At 41.3% G+C, this 18,451-nt stretch overlaps 1 protein-coding gene across 2 annotated transcripts in view; it reads right to left on the reverse strand.

Annotated features, from left to right (window-relative positions):
- Positions 1-18,185, reverse strand: part of RDX (radixin) — a 60,903-nt gene extending 42,718 nt beyond the window's left edge. Inside the window, exons 1-3 of one of the 2 annotated variants that reach the window (XM_066618815.1) lie at positions 17,823-18,185; positions 12,432-12,566; positions 8,343-8,420 (exon numbers count right to left, since the gene is read on the reverse strand). In XM_066618815.1, coding sequence (XP_066474912.1) covers positions 8,343-8,354 — 12 coding nt within the window. In that variant the 5' untranslated portion in view covers positions 8,355-8,420; positions 12,432-12,566; positions 17,823-18,185. The remainder of the gene's footprint in view (positions 1-8,342; positions 8,421-12,431; positions 12,567-17,822) is intronic. The other variant, XM_066618814.1, reaches the window with a different exon arrangement.
- Between the last annotated feature and the right edge of the window lie 266 nt (positions 18,186-18,451).

Raw genomic sequence — 18,451 nt, forward strand, 5'->3', positions numbered from 1 at the left:
CAGAAACCAAATGCTGTAAAGTCATGAATTTAAACTGTTGGTTTCTTCAAAGATATTATTTAGATTTTCTTTAAGAAATAGCCAAACATTCAAATGAAGAGACTACATGGAAGTTCCTAGGTGACAAATTGCTATGATCCATGATCAATCACAATTTTTTTAAAAATTACCTCTTGGTGCCCTGATAATTGTCATATATAGACCCACATGATTTTAAAGCTGCCAAATGTTGAGAGACAATAAATTTAGGAAATGTGCTGTACTTCTGCTGTACTAACAAATTACACAGGCCAACACACATTTTGCTTCCTTAAACGTTACACCAATTCCTGGGAATATTTGGGGTGCTGATTCAAAAAATCACATCTAGTTTTGGAGATATACGTAGTATAGCCTCTTTAGTGAATGGTTCAAGCAGCTTCCTCATGAGGAAGCCTACACCATGGCTTCCTCATGAGGAAGCTGCATGAACCATTCACTAATGAGGCTATACTACGTATATCTCCAAAACTAGACGTGATGGGGAAAATGGATGCCATTTTTGGAATCGGCACCCCAAATTCATATCAAACCACCATAAAGTTTGGGAAAAACTTTTGACCCTCAATTTTGTAGGTCTGTGTTATTATTGCTTTTGCTACATGCCTGACATTTGACTGGCCACAACAACATGACAAAAAGAAGTCCCTTGTCACCAAACCGTGGGCCAACAGGTGAGGATGGCTCTAATCTTCAACAGCACATTGTTTTTCCCCAACCCACCAACATGTACAGTCTGCCATGACATGCATGTCCACAGGAGAACAAAAAGGACATATAGCACTGAAAACAAAAAGCAATCACTGTAAGTAATAAATAACCTTTTGTGTTTAAATATGGGATGATTGTATCCTGCTATGTAAGTACCAGGGACTGATTCCGATGATCAGTTCAGATTGCTTGAAATGTTCTAAAGCCAGAACTGAACATTTACATAAGTCTTATACAGATACAGTCTCAGCATCACTTCTATTTTACTCTTCTGAGAGCAACATGCAGAAGTTAAGATTTGAACTCTTAATGTATATTTCTGTTTTCATTTTGAGAATGCCAATACTCCTGCTACTACCAAACTCAACATTTCCAAAAAGGGAAAAAAAGACTAACAAAAGATTTTAAAAAGAATTAAATGAAATAACTATATATTTTCCCCTGTTCCCTGAAGACCAAGATCAGGTTTCTTCTCACCCATTCAAAGTTTTCCTTCTTTCAAAAGTCTACTGAAATAAAGTTGAACCACATCAGCTATGATGCAGGCCAACTCCAGCACTGGCCTTGCTTTGCCACTGGAGTGCCTGAAAATCCAATAATTTATAATAAAGATTTCTCTCCGTTTACCCTGTCCCTCCAATATGTTTGGCAAGAATTACTGCCTTTGGAGGAATGGTAGAGGCAGCAGGCAAAGGTGCTCAAAGTATCAAATATATCATTTGCACTGTATAAGTAGTGTGATGTTCCACCACCACCAACTCCCCCCCCCCCCCCGGAAAAAGTTACTCTGTAACAACTCAACAGGGTTCACGCATATGATGTATGTACACAGGCTGTTTGAACTCATCTGCTCCTAGTGACATCTGCTTTTAAAAAAGCACCTCCAGTAGGTTTCAGGGGACTTGCCATTGAGGACTATCTACTGGGATTACATCCATAGAAACGACAGCCTTCTACAGCTAATTTTAATAGCTGTACAAGTCAACTGACTCCCCATGGATTTCTAACAGCTATGAAGATACAATTGCTTTGGTTTCACTTACCGTACTTTAAGTCTCATTGTGTTCAGTGGGGGTTTACTTTTTGATAAATGTGTTTAGGATTGCAGCCCTGGTCACTGTGCTCAACAGATACATAGAAATTGCAGAAATGGCATTGTGGCCTCACAGTATCCATCACTTTTATTTCCAGGAACCAGAAACAATTTTACCTGTTCAAATATGTTCAAATGTCTGCTGTTTTTAGAACAGAGTCGTCTATATTAGCTTCATCTGCTTTATCATAAATGACATAGATGAGACAACTTCAAAAATCTCAGCTGCATATATTCTAACAAAGTTGACAGGTATATTGATATAGGCTGTTTTAGTATAGAGCAATGATCAAGTGTTAATATAATTATCCCATTAAGGAAGAACATTTGTGCATACAGAACAGGGAACACCCCTGCATCCTGAGATAATCTCATTTTCTATTACAATATATTTTAAAAACAAGAAGTGATCATAATATTTTGCCTTTTAGAACAGAAACAAAAAGTCTAATTTTAACAGCTGTATTAAATTGCGGGTTTACATTAATTATGTTTTTTGATATAAACAGTGCTAGTATAAGTGAGCAACAAATACTAACTTAATTCCTTGCTTAAACCAAGAAGGGCTTTTAATTTTAATAAATGGTTTGCCGAATATGCAGGAACACAATGTAATTAATATGTCAGGAGTATGTGAACTTGTTTTTAAATATCTTCATTCAGTACACACAGTACACTGGTGATATATACATACTGCTTTCCTTGTAGGCTTAAGACTTACAGCCCAATCTCAGCAAAGGCTGTCACAAAAGTGCAGTAAAACACATCACTGTGACAGGGCAGAGGCAGGCACTTGAGCGGAGGCCAGTACAAGCAGGAGTTGGCTTTTCACATAGGTTGAAAAGGCACTGGGTGTGGACAGCAGTATGCTCCTTGCATTCTGAATGCATGGGGAGGCATTCTGGGGCAAGGAGGAGGAAGGAGGAGCATGGTGGGTGGACTGGACCTGGGAAGGGGCAAGGATGGCAGCAGAGGCTCTGGCCATATCCTATCCCCCTTCCTGGGCCCAATTTGCCAAAATAGTTGATCCTGCTAGTGCAGGATCAAGTAGCCCATTAGTGGCTTCTGGGGCTTACCCCAGGAAAAGGGGGCAAAAGTCTCCTTACCTCAGGAAGACCTCCAGCTGCCTTGTTGCTGAATACAGTGGCAACTGTTTCAGCACCACTGCATCACAGCACATGCCTTTCAGTTCAGATTGGGCTGCTAATAAAAGTTGAGCAGCATCCCAGATAGCATACCAAAACTGTGGCAGGCGGTGTGTGTGACTTTTAAATTCCAACCATTTTATTTTTCAGCTGCATAAGTTTGTTTAACCTACAGAAGTACTCCATCCAGTTAAACTACAGCTTCATATAAGACTGAGCCATTGTATTGTATTGGCAACCTTCAGTCTCGAAAGACTATGGTATCGCGCTCTGAATGGTGGTTCTGGCACAGCGTCTAGTGTGGCTGAAAAGGCCAATCCGGGAGTGACAATCCCTTCCACACCGGGAGCAAGTGCAGTCTGTCCCTGGTCTGTCTCCCTGACTATGGGCCTTCCTTCTTTGCCTCTTAGCCTCAGACTGTTGGCAAAGTGTCTCTTCAAACTGGGAAAGGCCATGCTGCACAGCCTGCCTCCAAGCGGGCCGCTCAGAGGCCAGGGTTTCCCACTTGTTGAGGTCCATCCCTAAGGCCTTCAGATCCCTCTTGCAGATGTCCTTGTATCGCAGCTGTGGTCTGCCTGTAGGGCGCTTTCCTTGCACGAGTTCTCCATAGAGGAGATCCTTTGGGATCCGGCCATCATCCATTCTCACGACATGACCAAGCCAACGCAGGCGTCTCTGTTTCAGCAGTGAATACATGCTAGGGATTCCAGCACGTTCCAGGACTGTGTTGTTTGGAACTTTGTCCTGCCAGGTGATGCCGAGGATGCGTCGGAGGCAGCGCATGTGGAAAGCGCTCAGTTTCCTCTCCTGTTGTGAGTGAAGAGTCCATGACTCGCTGCAGTACAGAAGTGTACTCAGGACGCAAGCTCTGTAGACCTGGATCTTGGTATGTTCCGTCAGCTTCTTGTTGGACCAGACTCTCTTTGTGAGTCTGGAAAACGTGGTAGCTGCTTTACCGATGCGCTTGTTTAGCTCGGTATCGAGAGAATGAGTGTCGGAGATCGTTGAGCCAAGGTACACAAAGTCATGGACAACCTCCAGTTCATGCTCAGAGATTGTAATGCAGGGAGGTGAGTCCACATCCTGAACCATGACCTGTGTTTTCTTCAGGCTGATTGTCAGTCCAAAATCTTGGCAGGCCTTGCTAAAACGATCCATGAGCTGCTGGAGATCTTTGGCAGAGTGGGTAGTGACAGCTGCATCGTCGGCAAAGAGGAAGTCACGCAGACATTTCAGCTGGACTTTGGATTTTGCTCTCAGTCTGGAGAGGTTGAAGAGCTTTCCGTCTGATCTGGTCCGGAGATAGATGCCTTCTGTTGCAGTTCCAAAGGCCTGCTTCAGCAGGACAGCGAAGAAAATCCCAAACAAGGTTGGTGCAAGAACACAGCCCTGCTTCACTCCGCTTCGGATGTCAAAAGGGTCTGATGTGGAGCCATCGAAGACAACAGTGCCCTTCATGTCCTTGTGGAAAGATCTGATGATGCTGAGGAGCCTGGGTGGACATCCAATCTTGGGGAGAATCTTGAAGAGGCCGTCTCTGCTGACCAGGTCGAAAGCCTTTGTGAGATCTATGAAGGCTATAAAGAGTGGCTGTCGTTGTTCCCTGCATTTCTCCTGCAGTTGTCTAAGGGAGAATACCATATCAGTGGTGGACCTGTTGGCTCGGAATCCACACTGCGATTCTGGATAGACGCTCTCTGCAAGTACCTGGAGCCTCTTTAGTACAACTCGGGCAAACAGCTTTCCTACAACGCTAAGGAGAGAGATGCCGCGGTAGTTGTTGCAGTCACCCCTGTCACCTTTGTTCTTGTACAGCGTGATGATGTTTGCATCCCTCATGTCTTGAGGTACTCCACCTTCTCTCCAGCAGAGACAGAGGATTTCATGCAGCTCAGTGACAACGATCTCTTTGCAGCATTTTAGGACTTCAGCAGGGATGCTGTCTTTTCCAGGTGCCTTGCCAAAGGCAAGGGAGTCCAGGGCCACGTGAACTTCTTCTAGGGTTGGTTCACTGTCAAGCTCTTCCAGCACAGGCAGGCACTCAATGTTGTTCAGTGCTTCTTCGGTGACTACATTTTCTCTGGAATATAGCTCAGAGTAGTGCTGCACCCAGCGTTCCATCTGCTGCGCCCGATCCTGGATGACCTCGCCTGTGGCAGACTTCAGAGGGGCAATTTTCTTCTGTGTTGGACCTAGGGCCTGCTTGATACCATCATACATCCCCTTGATGTTGCCCGGGGATGAGCCATTCAAGTGTGCCTTGAATGGCTTGAAGTGTGCCTTGAACAAGTGCCTTGAACAAGTGCCTTGAACAAGTGCCTTGAACAAGTAACTTGAACAAGCCATTCAAGTGTGCCTTGAACAAGGCCAATCAAGGGGATGAGCCATTGTACTTGATCGTGAATATAATCTGGTTACATGTGGTATGAAGTGTTAAGCGATGAAATAACTCAGCATTATGAGCAGGAAGTATATTCAGCTTCACACTACAGGAATGCAGAATTAAGTGTCCCCTTTCAATTAGTATAGAAATTATATAATCCACAAATAACATGTATTCTTGGTAGCAAAACTGGATGCCTGAATTTATCAAAACTGTCTTGCAGAAGTACAGTAGCCAGATTTCAATATAAATTAGTAAATGAGAATTATATTCTTTCATAGCTCCAATGTGGCCCTGTTTCTTACTATCCACAGCTCTTATAAGCAGTAGCCATGAAATAAATCACATCTAATTTTTGAACAAGAACCATTGTAACAAACTATCAAGAAATATGACCCTGTTTATTCTCTGAGCAAATACTTCAGAGTTCCACATTGCAAGGAGAAAGATAAGTTGCAAGAATCATAAGAGAGTAATCAAAAGGTTAAGTAACCTCTTCCTGATTTAAGAGCAGTCTGTGCCATAGCCAGGCCTGAAAGCAATTATGTTCTCTAAGAGATAGGCAAGAACCTTGCGTGAAGGACAGCTCTATCAGATTTGCCATCTGACACTGACTGAAGGTACAAGGCACACTATTTAGCAACTGCATCTATTCATGACTATGCAGTCAACTTAAAACCATCCCAAAATATAATGAACCAGTGGGAAGAATTCCTAGATTAATGAAGTTATTACAGGAATAAGCCATTTATGTAGATAGTGTGTCTCCGAACAGTTAAGAGAATGTTCTAAATACCCCAGTAGTGTACGAATAGTGTCATGGCTAACTACAAATATAAGATTTTGCTGGTTCTGGGTCTTTATAACTGGTGGTGTTTTTTACTGGCACTGATAAGACTTCTCCCTAAGACTCAGAGGACATACAAGTAAGGATGGGGGGACAACAGTGAGCCACAACCTTCTCACAAAAGAAGCCTTGAAGCCTGCCACTTAAATCATCGTCCATGTATCACAGGCATCAGTGCAAATCACATCAGAATTGCATGATCCAAATCATGAAAATACATTAAGGTCCATTACGGTAAAACAGAGACAATGTAATAGGACCATTTGCTTCAGCATGGAAAGGGTGGGGTATAAAATCTCTCAAAATAAGAATAAAATAAAATAATTCTGAACATGGAACACAAAGCTATAAACTGTTTTGATTTTTTTGATAGTCACTTTGAGTCCTGCAGAAGGAGAAAATGTGGGGTTTAAGTTTTTAAAACAAACATGAGTTTATAAAGTCATTATAAAGTGACAGATGTGGAATAGTCCCAAATAACCCTGACCATGAAATTATCCCCCAGTAGTACTGAAGAAAACCTAGGAGTCAGAGCAACCAGAACTCTTCATCACAAACCTTTATGTCTCTGCTGCACTTTATCAGGCTGAATGCGTAAATGATCTTTATACTAGCTCATTATTTTTGAAAATGCACTTAAATAAGGGAAACAAAACAAGATTGTCCTCTCTCCAACAGTGGAGATTCCTACAGATGAGAACAAAGTGTCTTCATACATCCACACAATACTACTGTTCAGCTGCCTTTTAAATATATAGAAATGAAGCCACTGCTGACAGTTCAATTTACTGAAGATCACAAGGATGCTGAGTTTTTCTTCAAAGTAGACATGCAAGTACATTCATAAGTGGAAGTATTCTCACTCTCACTCTCACTCTCACTCTCACACACAGAAAAACAAAGGTAAGGGACTATGCAGTAAGTAAGAACAAAGGAAACACAGCAATAGCTGAATATTAGTTTTTCTTCAAAGACTACAGAATATCAGCAGGAAATTGAGACTGAAGGAAAAACAACGCCACACATCATTTAGAAGAATCCTGACACAGAACCAATCATTTGCAAAGTTGATTACACAAAAAGGCATGCTTGCCATACAGCTACTCTCATTTTATACTTGCAAGAGAGTTCTGTAGACATCACACTATTGAAAAATAATCTTCATTATAAAATTATTCACAGAACAGGAATTACTATGACACAGGTCCTTTTTTCTCCAGTAGATAGAAGTAGAGACCTAATATTTATAATGGAGCATCACACAATAAGATCTTTAAGAACAGCTGCTGTTCAAACAGATTCAAGGTATCTTCAAGACGTGATGAAATATGCTTAATGTTTTTTCTCTCCTTTCTCCACATTTCCAGGTCTTGTTCTCTGGGGGAAATATACACCTTCCCTGATGCTCAGAAAACACACTTCACTATGTTGACAAGACCCAAAAGAGCAGGAAGAAGTTAGTCACTTTTGCCTCCACTCCCCACTTCTTTAAAATGTCTTTTTCATCCCAGAGATAAGATACTTCCAAGGTATGTTTTCCTCCTGGCACATTTTTTCCCCTCTTCAATGGTCTTAAATCACTCCCTTAACACCAGTTCTTGAAGTACATTCAAGTGTCATAAAACAACCCTTCTGTGCAATAAGAAGACAGGAAGGCTCAGTCCTCACAAAATAGGAAACCACTAAGCAACAGGGAGCTGAATGAGCAAAACATCCAAGTGGGGGATAAACTAACTTACACTCTGCTTTGCTACCAAGCAAGGACTTCCAATGATGCAATTTTTCACTTGTGTCCTATCTCCCCCATGTAGGTGAATCCCACAAGGAGCAGAAGTAACTCTGAACATGGACTTGAGTTACTGGAGTGGCCTATCCCTTACCTGCATTTCCCTTCCCCATTGTTATGATCCTTGTTAATTCCAGTTGTTAACTGTCAATTCCAATCCTCCAGGTGTAGAGCCTAAATGCCTTGCTTCCCATATGGTGGGCCTCTAAAATGCAGGTTTTCTTAGGAGAGACTCCTATATAAGAAAGGTCCAATTCCTTCCAAAATACATGCCACCAGATCACAAATAGAACTGAAAGCCTGTCAAGTTCTAGAAGGTTAAGAAGTGGATTACTTACTGGTTTCGGCATTTTGCCCCCCTCTTCTGTGCTGCTTGTTCAGTTAAATCATCGGCTGTGGTGCAATCTTGCTTCTTTCTGTTAAAACAAAGTAATTGTTTATAGCTACAAGTGGCTCACATTTCATTAAACAATCAAGTCACTCATGCATACTATAACTGTCCAGTATACTATTGGCACATGTATGTGTTATGCTTCACATAGCTCCATTGCTTTTACATGACAAGCAGTCATGAGCACACAAACAATTCAGAAGCTTATGCCTGCCTGAATTAGAAGCACATAAAGAAAAGGCTGGACTTTGTTGTTGCCAGTTTGGCTTTATATTTTTACTTACTGAAATGTTGGCAACAAGTCAAGAAACAAACATTACAGATTTGCTCAAAGCCGCACAGAGCTGCATAAAGATTAAATGCAAAGGCTAGGACATTGTTCCGTTTGCAACACTGAAGAATTTCAATATACATTGTAATAATCCAGAAGCCACCACTATCTACAGTAAAATGTAATAAGTACACCACTTAGAACATTTACATCCTTACCAAATTTAAGACTCTCAAGGCAGTTGCTAATTTAATACAATGTAAACATCATAAAAACATAATGAAACCAAATACCCTGCCAACTTCTTTGCAGGATGAGTCACAAAAGCAGATCTTCTCTATCCCCACCTCCTTTTTAACCTTGTCTTAGTTAGATTACAAGTCATGCAAACAAACCTCCGGATGAAATTAAATCTGTTAGTGCACCATAATTATCTACATCCAAACTGTATAGACTGCCTTTTCCCACAATCTTGCTTTCTCCTTATTCAATCCCCTTCGCATCCAAGAACATAACATTTACAACAAACAAGGTGTCTGTTCCCCTATCCTTGCAAACAGATTGAAACAAAAAGTTGTTTGCTGATAAACATGTTCACAGAAGTATTGCCAAGGAATCAATTGGTAAAAAAAAAACATACCAAAAAACTTACAATTGTCAGTTTGCTTTACAAATATTTAAAAACTCCATCAACCCTACAACTATAATCTTTTCATTCAGCTGGTCTAAGCTTTAAGATAAGAAACCGTGCTCTCCATTCCGTTAGGTGAGATCAGATGGGCCATGCACAAGCCTAGGGCCTTTTCAGTGATGTTACCAAGACTAGAACACAGCATTCTGGTTTATATTCAGACATCTATTAAAGGCCTTTTTACTTCAGAAAGTTTTTAATGTCCAATAACCTGATTTTTTTTAACAGAGTGATGCTCTTAACAGTACATTTTGGTGTTAATTTTTAATGCTATTTTGTTATATTATGCTATTATGACTGTATTTTATAAAAGCATTTATTAAAATTTTTGAGTTCAAAAACAAATACAAGCCAAACAACAAAGCAAGGAAGGTATATAATACATACACAAATACATGAGGACTCAGATATGCTTATTACTAAATTTGTCACATACAAAGTCAACTCAAAATAACGCACAAAGCAATGAAATGCTGTAGTATAAATGGATTTAGTGGATTTTTCACTGGAATATTCTAGGAAGTTAAAGAGGGAGAAACAAATACTCTGCTTGGAGTTTTTTCCAAGTTTGTTATGTTACTCAAATGGTGGCTAGTTCCCAGATTTTGATAAACCACATTTGCAACCACATGTTAGAGAGGGAGGTTGCTTCCAGCAACTAGCCCACACAATTTTTGTTTCTAGTAATAAATTTAACAAAAGAAATTTGTGGATACCTATTGTGAGATCATACTCTACAATAGTGTGGTACTATACAATAGTGTGGTACTTGTACCATCAGTGGTACTTGAGGTGCTATCCGGTGGTACTTGCAGGACTCCCCCAGACTCCCACACCTGGCAGTGAGATCAGCAATGAAATGCAACTAGCAGCAGTAAGAGGCTCGATCTGGCAGGCTGAGCTCTAGCATGCACTTTTCACACGCACAAAAAAAGCCCTCTTATCCACCAGGATTTTCCCACATTTGTTTAGCACTAAATATTAGTAATGCTTTGTCCTTTTGCATTCCCAGATATGTGTACATGTGCCTAATCCACCATAATTTTCCCAGCAATATGGTGAACATGAAGCATTAATCCTATAGAGCTTGACTGGAATATTTTACCATTGTACACATTAAATTAATGTGTGTTTCTTGGATACTGGTACATATAGTCAATCTGAAAGTGAAATGTCATGACACTGTTGATTATTTTCTTATTAGTTGCTTACCAAATCCACTTCCCAAACACCAATACAGGAAGACTTTTCAAGTTGCATCACAGTATGTTGCTGTGGACAGAAGATCGCTTGTCCTCTAAATATTGTTCTTTAAAAACAGTAAAAGCTCTACTCTGGTTTTAACTTCAGTAGATTGTGAGCCCTTTGGGGATAGGAAATAATTTAGCTATATAATCACTATGTTGACTTTTTATTGAAATGTAGTATACAAATATTCATAGGAACCACGTTTATATGAACCAAATATCCTCAAGAAATATGGCAAGACATCTTGTTCTATGCATTTCCAACAAGGTCATAACTTGATCTACCCATATGAGATGATCAGCCAAACAACACAGCTTCAAGGTCTGGAACTGTAGGCCAGCAGAGTTACATACCCTTTGGAAAATATTATTTTAAACCTTTGTAAGCCCTCTTTGGGTGTTGCCAATGAAAAAGCAAAACACTAGAGTATGCAAAGATCAGAACTGCAGAGAACTGAAGTAACTTCATGAATCACCATCCATTCTTTCCTCACAAGATTCTTATTTTATCTGAATCCTGGATAACAGAAATCCTTGAATATGCAGATACAACTTACTCTGAGAGGTCACCCAGTCTATTTGCTTCCTTTGGGGGGCTGACTACAGCTAGGAAATCAAACTTAAATGCTATTCTTAAACACCTTCACAGATTTAGCCACAGAGAGATTTAGCTACAGATAGCCTGTTCCAGCCTCACCATGCTTTACAGTTAAACAGTCTTTCTGTGCATATTATTCATAGTCATGAATATTCATTTAAGCCCTCCACAGAGAATCTCTATCATCCAGAAAACATGTCAAGACACTTCAAGCCTTCTCTCATCTTCCTCTTCACAAACCCAATTCTTTTAGACACTGATAATGCGTGGACACCTCCAAACATTTTTTTTTTGTTCAGGTTCTTTCAGTTTCTCCACGCCCTTCTTCATCATGAACACAAAGTGCCAACCAAAGTGTCACCAGTGCCAGGTAAATCAGAAGCCTCTTTTCCACAAGATAGATACTCCACTAAAGGTGTCTGTGTCTTAAAATACTTATGCAAATTCTTTTTAAAGTTAATCTTTAACCAAGTTTTTTAAAAGGGGTCAATAATTATTGTCTTAATATATGATAATTATGAAACTATAACAAAATTATTACACTACTGTATATACTACAAAACCAAACTGTTGGGATTGTTAAACTATGCTATATAACTGTGTGATAAGTATTTAAGTATAGCATGGATTGACAAAAGGATTGATGTAAAAAGTAGTTACCAAGTTGTCAAAGCTTAAATCTCACTCTGAGAAATAAGTATGGTAAGAATAGAATACCCGAAATAAATTTGTTCTTTCAAATTTTTTCCAGCCCATATCATTTAGTAATCAAACCCTTTCGAGAGAATGGAGACATGCAACACTTCTTCAATTCAATTATTATTAACATTATTATTAAGAGTAGTTAATATTCCCCCAAAAAAAACTTTGTGTAAAAACACTCAATAAATAGTCTGACCAGAGAAATCCAAATGGTTAACTTCTTGCGTTTCCAACTTTGGTGCGTTAATGAAGCCACTGCTATGCTTCATTAATGCATTTGCACCCCACTTGCTTCCACAGAGATCTCTGTGACTTTCAACACTTTCAAAAACCCCTTCCTGCCCATCTCATTTTCTGCTGACCTCCCTTCTCCTGCCTATCTATTTTTCTATTTGCTGTGACCAAGCAAGCTGCACCACAGAGATGCACAGGCACTCTTACTTGAGAAGATACCTTTGTCCCCACTCTAAGCACCATGTTAACTTTGTTTGCCCCCCCCCCCCCATAAATCATCTCATCTCAAGTACCTTGAGCATACATTCAGTTTTCCAGTATCCCACTTGGTAAGTTGTCTTGGTTTGGGTAATTCCACAAGTAATCAGCCACGTGGCCTCGAAGTCCTCTTCCCCACTTCCACAGTTTCTAGCTTCTTCAGCAACCAACTATATATGAAAGTTAATATGCAAACAAAGGAGATGTGATCTTTGCCATTGACCCCTTCTCCTTATCTTTCACATTATTCTTGTGCAGTGCAACTTACTATTCTCCATTTTCTACTTCCTGAATCCTTTAAATCTATTTTTTACTGAGCTCAGATAACAAGCCTGGAGATCTGCCTCCAGGGCCTCCTCTCTTAAATGATTCAGAGAAGACTAACAAGGAAAATCACCACTTACTCCCATCTTTCTCAAAGTCTTGAGGAATCAGTTAAGTTGAGATCAAAATAAGATACTACTACACCATTTACTTCTGACCTTAGCTTCCTCCTTAAACTTTTAAATGTCAACCTTCCTTTCAAGTACACTACAACCTAATAGTCAAGGATCATTGAAGCACACTTTTGAGTATAAATGTGGGTGCACTTCAACGCTTTCCCAAGCAAGCGTTCCCTGCTGTAGTTATGCAATACACTGTACTGAGGCAAGCACCCAGGAGGTATGCAGCTTGTAGCACTGCCTTCAAACGCCTGTGGAAGAGCACCAATGAAGAGAACATTAGTCCAAAAGCAGGGATTTCTGATGACTCTCAACTTCACAGAGAAGCCGAGTTAGGGAAAAAACTACTAAGAGGATAACAGAACTCCCAGACTGAAACCTGGAAGAGATGTGAAGGGCTGGACTTCTCACTTACACAGGCTACCCAGGAACACTGCACAAACTGTTGCAATTTCAGTAACGTGTGACAAGAATCTACAAACTCCACTTTATTTTACTGGCATTTTTACATATACATCAGTTAGACTCCTCGGCTTCATGTAACAGATAATTAAAAGTCATTTCTGCTCAAAGATGCATATATGTAACAGGACCAAATGTGTACACCTGTGGGCTGGGCAAAATGTCAACCAAAACCTGATGCCTTCAACTGCTAAATTTCCTTCACCAAAAGTTAAACCACTATGTAAATTATAGTAATAAAATAATGCAAAAGAAACAATGCCATGCTAACACTCAAAATTTCTCTCGTTTCTGATGTACGTTTAGAGCACCAAACTACTAAATATGGTAATTTATGTTAAAGCGCTACACAACTGTATTTTCAAAATCACTGTGGAACAGCAGTAATAGGAAATTTATAAACAAAAACAGTTAAGCACATAAAGAAAATCAGTGACAATGTCTACATTTTTTTCTTTCAGTTCCAAACTCTGGAATAATCCAAACCACACTCTCTTAAAGCAGAACTAGAAAAATATTTCAGATTCCCCTACAACAATTCCAAACTGGGCTGAAAAACAGATTTTAACATTATAAGTTTTATAACATTCACATCTATTTTCTACATACCTTTGTTTACATACCTTTCCCAATCTCCAATTAAAGTGAATAGTATATCACTCTACAGAACTACTTAATTGCTTGTATACATATTACTACATGCAAAGTGCCATACAAGTCAAATGTACTACACTTCTGTAGTACACTTTGTAAACAGTATTAAACAACAGGGCTTTTTTGGGGAAAGGGGAACCCTACCTCACTAAAAGTTTAACGTTCTTTGAAGTGTTGAATTTAGGTAGACATTCTATACTTGGACTTCCACATAGGTTTTGATTATCCCTCAGTAAAGGCTCCTGGGTAAACTTCATAGTTACAGGATGAAAGGTTACAGGATAAGGTCATCTTATCGTTCAATAACTAGTTAAATAATAGTAAGCAGAGGGTGGTAGTAAACACACAGTTTGCACAATGAGTCCAAGGATCTGTACTGGAACTGGTGCCATTTAATTTATTCGTTAGTTATCTGGAGCCAGATTTGAGAGGTGAGGTAGCCAAGTTTGCAGGCAATTCCAAATTAATCAAGGTGGTAAAAACTCAGGCAGACTTTGAGGAGCTCCAAAAGGATCTAGATTAGTGGGCAACAAAACAGCAAATGAGGTTCAACATGAGTTCAAAGTGAGGAACACTGGAACAAAAAATCCTAATTCCATATTCTGATGGGATTTGAAAGAGCTGCTGCTATCTGGGAAAAAGAGCTTGTATCATAGTGTTTACAATGAAAACATCTGTTCTACAGTAATGGGCAAATTCCCTCTTACAGTTCATAGTAGCTATCAGTATTATATGAAGACACAGAATAGTAGAATTTGCAGTCATTCAATGAAATTGATTGGCAATGGATTCAAGACATAAAATACTTCACATGATGTATAATCAGTGTGCAAAATATAACTAACCATGCCATGATGTAGTCATAAGCTTTCAAAAAGGGACTAGACCATGAAAGATAGGTGTTAACTACTAGTTCAACAAGTTAAATAGGAAATCCATTTCAGATGCTGGGGCCAATCAGTTGCAGGTGAATGCACCTGGCATCTGGCTGATAACAGGATTCTTGGCCTGATCCAACAAAACCCTTAGAACATGGAATTAACAATGCAATCCTGCATGCATAGAGGCTGAAGTCACTCAAGCTGTGTACAAAACTGCAGCCAAAGTCTACAAGTCTACTTTTAAGTTTGTTTAGAAACTTGCTGCTAGTAAGATTTGCATAATGCACTGACTCAAATTGCTTACAATAGAGCTATTCAGATGTGCTAATTATGTAAATCAATATATTTTAAAACTCTACTAAAATGTAGATTTGTTTTCAACAAGAGACAGCACCACATTCACATTCTGTTGCATATGAGATCATTCTTTATTTGCCCATTTGCAAAGCTTTCATCATGTGCACATGATAGGGCTGAAATTCTGTTTATTTGTGTTGTGATCTACACAAAAGCCCTGACTTGTCAAACTCATCACACACATTCTTCTAATCCATCCCACATAATTAGGACACAATTCACTTTTAATTGTGACACCCTAGATTTTCCTGTTTACAAACCAGATTTCAAACTAAGGGACTCTGCTGTCTTCTTCTAGGATTCAAATTTCAGTCAAGCAAAGCAAAAATAATAAAGTGTGAAAAACTATTAGCAGCTTAAACAGCCATTTCAGACCCCAATGTGCCCCTAAAGTAGTTGGCAGCTTCTCTAGAGGTACTCTCCACCCCTTCCTGGGAATGCAAAGGATAGGAAGTTGGATATAAGTTTGGCAGCTACCAATAGGAGGGTGTTAATGTACTGTCTCCATTTGCAACAAGTATCCAAAGTTGCATTCCCAAGATTTTTGGTTCAGTTCCTTCTCCTCCTCTCTACTTCAACAGCAACTCTAAAACACATGCTGAGGGAGAGAAAATAACCAGTACTATAAACCTTATTGGAGAACAGTTGTGGGAAAAAGAAACCCACTATTAATTCTAAGAGTTTCTTTCCAGGCAGATATGTTTAGCATAGATTGTTTGTCTACTCAGAAGCAAGCCCCACTGATGATACAATTCACTCGGCAGTAAGGGTTCTCAGAAACACATATGTGATCTTATCCACATATACTCGATGGAACTTATTTCCAAGTAATCAACATGCAGGTTGTTAGGCAGCAAAGCTACCTAACTTGGCAGGTAGTAAACTCCATCAGGGAAGGAAAGGAGAAGAAGAAGAGGCAGACTTTTGAGTGGACCATCATCCACAAACACTTGTTACCAGAAAATGCATCTGCCTTTAAGGTGCCACGAAACTGTTATTCTTGCTGCCATAGATCAGTACAGCTACCCTTTCAGACCTGAGCAGACATGCTCAGGAGGGGAGCCAAGAAGCCTGCTCCTCCCATTCTTTCCCCTTTGACAATAAAGGAATTCAGGAGTATTAAGGGTGGTATTATCAGTATTTATACATTGCTTTTCAAAGAAAAGTTCACAAAGAACTTTACAGAGAAAATCAAATAACTAATAATTCCCTCTAAGCAGAGTAAGGTCTGGTTAGTAATTGGATGGGAGACTGCCTGGGAATACCAGGTGCTGTAGGCTTATACCATAGTCTTTCGAGACTGAAGGTAGCCAACCAATAACTCCCTATCCCAAAAGGGCTCAAAATCTAGTCCCTGTGGGGAGAAAGGTGGGATATAAATAGTCTAAAGCAGCAATTTTCAGCCTTTTTTCTCATGGTACACTGAAAAGGCACTAAAATTGTCAAGGCACACCATTAGGTTTTTGACAGTTGACAAGGCCAACCACACTGACAGTGGGGGGGCTTACACCCCCCCATTGGCTCTACTGAGAAATGACCTTCCCCCAAATTCCTGTGGAACACCTGTTGACCACTTGCAGCACACTAATGTGCCATGGCTCAGCAGTTGAAAATGGCTGATTTAAAGAGATGCAAAAGAACACCAGCAGGCAGTCACTAGAAAAGACACTGCTAGGGTAAGGAGAGACAGTTACTGTCCCCCTGCTAAATAAGAAGAGTATCATCTGAAAAAGTGTGTATCAAGTATTGGGGCTCTATCCTGTAACAACTTACACATCCACAAGTTTATTAACTCTTTAATGTGAAACACAAGACTCCTTAAGGGTTGTTGTTGATAATGTTTGGAGGGGGGAGAAAGGAATGTACCGTAAACATGAGTTAACCTACATCTTACTATAGGTGTAAGTTTTACACACACACACACACCCCTTTAGTGCCCTCAGAGCAGCCACACACTCACTTGGACATACCAATACCTTCATGAGAGTCCTTAAGGGTTGTTGTTGATGGGGGGGAAAGGAATGCAAACATGAGGAGATGACCTACATCTTACTACTAGGTGAAAGTTTTATACACACAACCCTTAATGTTCTTGATTGTGGGGATGGGGGGTTGAGAAAGGAAGGTAAACATGAGGAGTTAATCTACATCTTACTACCAGATGCAAGTTTTACACACACACACCCCTTAAAGGTTGTTGCTAATGGTGTATGTGGAGGGTAGACAGAAATGTAAACATGAAGAGTTGACCTGCATCCTACTAAGAGGTGTAAGGATTGTTCTTGAATGTGTGGAAGGCGAGAGAAAGGAACGTAAACATGAGTTGACCTACGTCTTACTACCAGGTATAAGCTCTACACACACAACCTTTTAACCTTAAGGACCTGAGGGAGAAAGGAACGTAAGCATGAGGAGTGAGCCTACATTTTACAACCAGGTGCAAGTCCCGCCACCTCACAGAGACGCCTTCAGCGCCCTCGGATCAGCCCACACGGCAGCCTGGAGAAGGGGCTGGATGCGGGGAAGGGACAGGCGCGGAGTGTCCGGGGAAGGGAAGGGAGTCCCGGGAGAGAGAGAGCGGGGAAGGAGCAGCGGTGCGCGAGGGAGGCGAGGCACTCCTTCCACCTACCGGGTGCCGCGGCGACTGATACGTGGCTGCCGCGGGAGCCTCTACTTCATCCCCGGCGGAGCAGCGCGACGCGCGGCCTGGAGGCGGCCACGGAGGGGCGGCGCTCCTCTCCTCCCTCACCCGGGGGTCTGCAGCGCCCGGGGGCGGCCAGCTCTCCCTGCGTCCCCTCCCGACGCCGACGCCGGCGCCGGTCCAACGGGCAGCGGCACGACGACGACGCCCAAGAGGCGCTGCGGGGCCGCTCCGAGCGCGGCGCGCTCCCGCCTCCCTCCTCAGTACTCGCCGGAACCCGGCTGCGCGAGACGCGCCAAGCAGCCGCAGGAGCAGCAGCGCCGCGTCTGCTGACAGCTCCGCAATATGGCGGCCGCCGGGTAGCCTCTCCCCCTATCACAGCTCTTCGCGCCTCTGCGCACTCTGCGCAGGCGCGCTGCACGCGCGAGCATGCGTGTTCGCGCCTTCGAAGCCGCCGCCAGCACTAGCCGGCCGGCTGGGCGGGAAAGAAGGCGAAGGCTGGGCGTCACGTGACCGAGAGGGCGGGGCCCTTGCCAGGGAGCGTTGGGGGGAGGCTGGGAAGATCGCTGTGGGCTGGAGACTGCAGGAGTCTGAGGCAGAATACTGTTCAGAATACT

This window comes from Tiliqua scincoides, chromosome 3 (genome assembly GCF_035046505.1).
Source record: "Tiliqua scincoides isolate rTilSci1 chromosome 3, rTilSci1.hap2, whole genome shotgun sequence".
NCBI lineage: Eukaryota > Metazoa > Chordata > Lepidosauria > Squamata > Scincidae > Tiliqua > Tiliqua scincoides.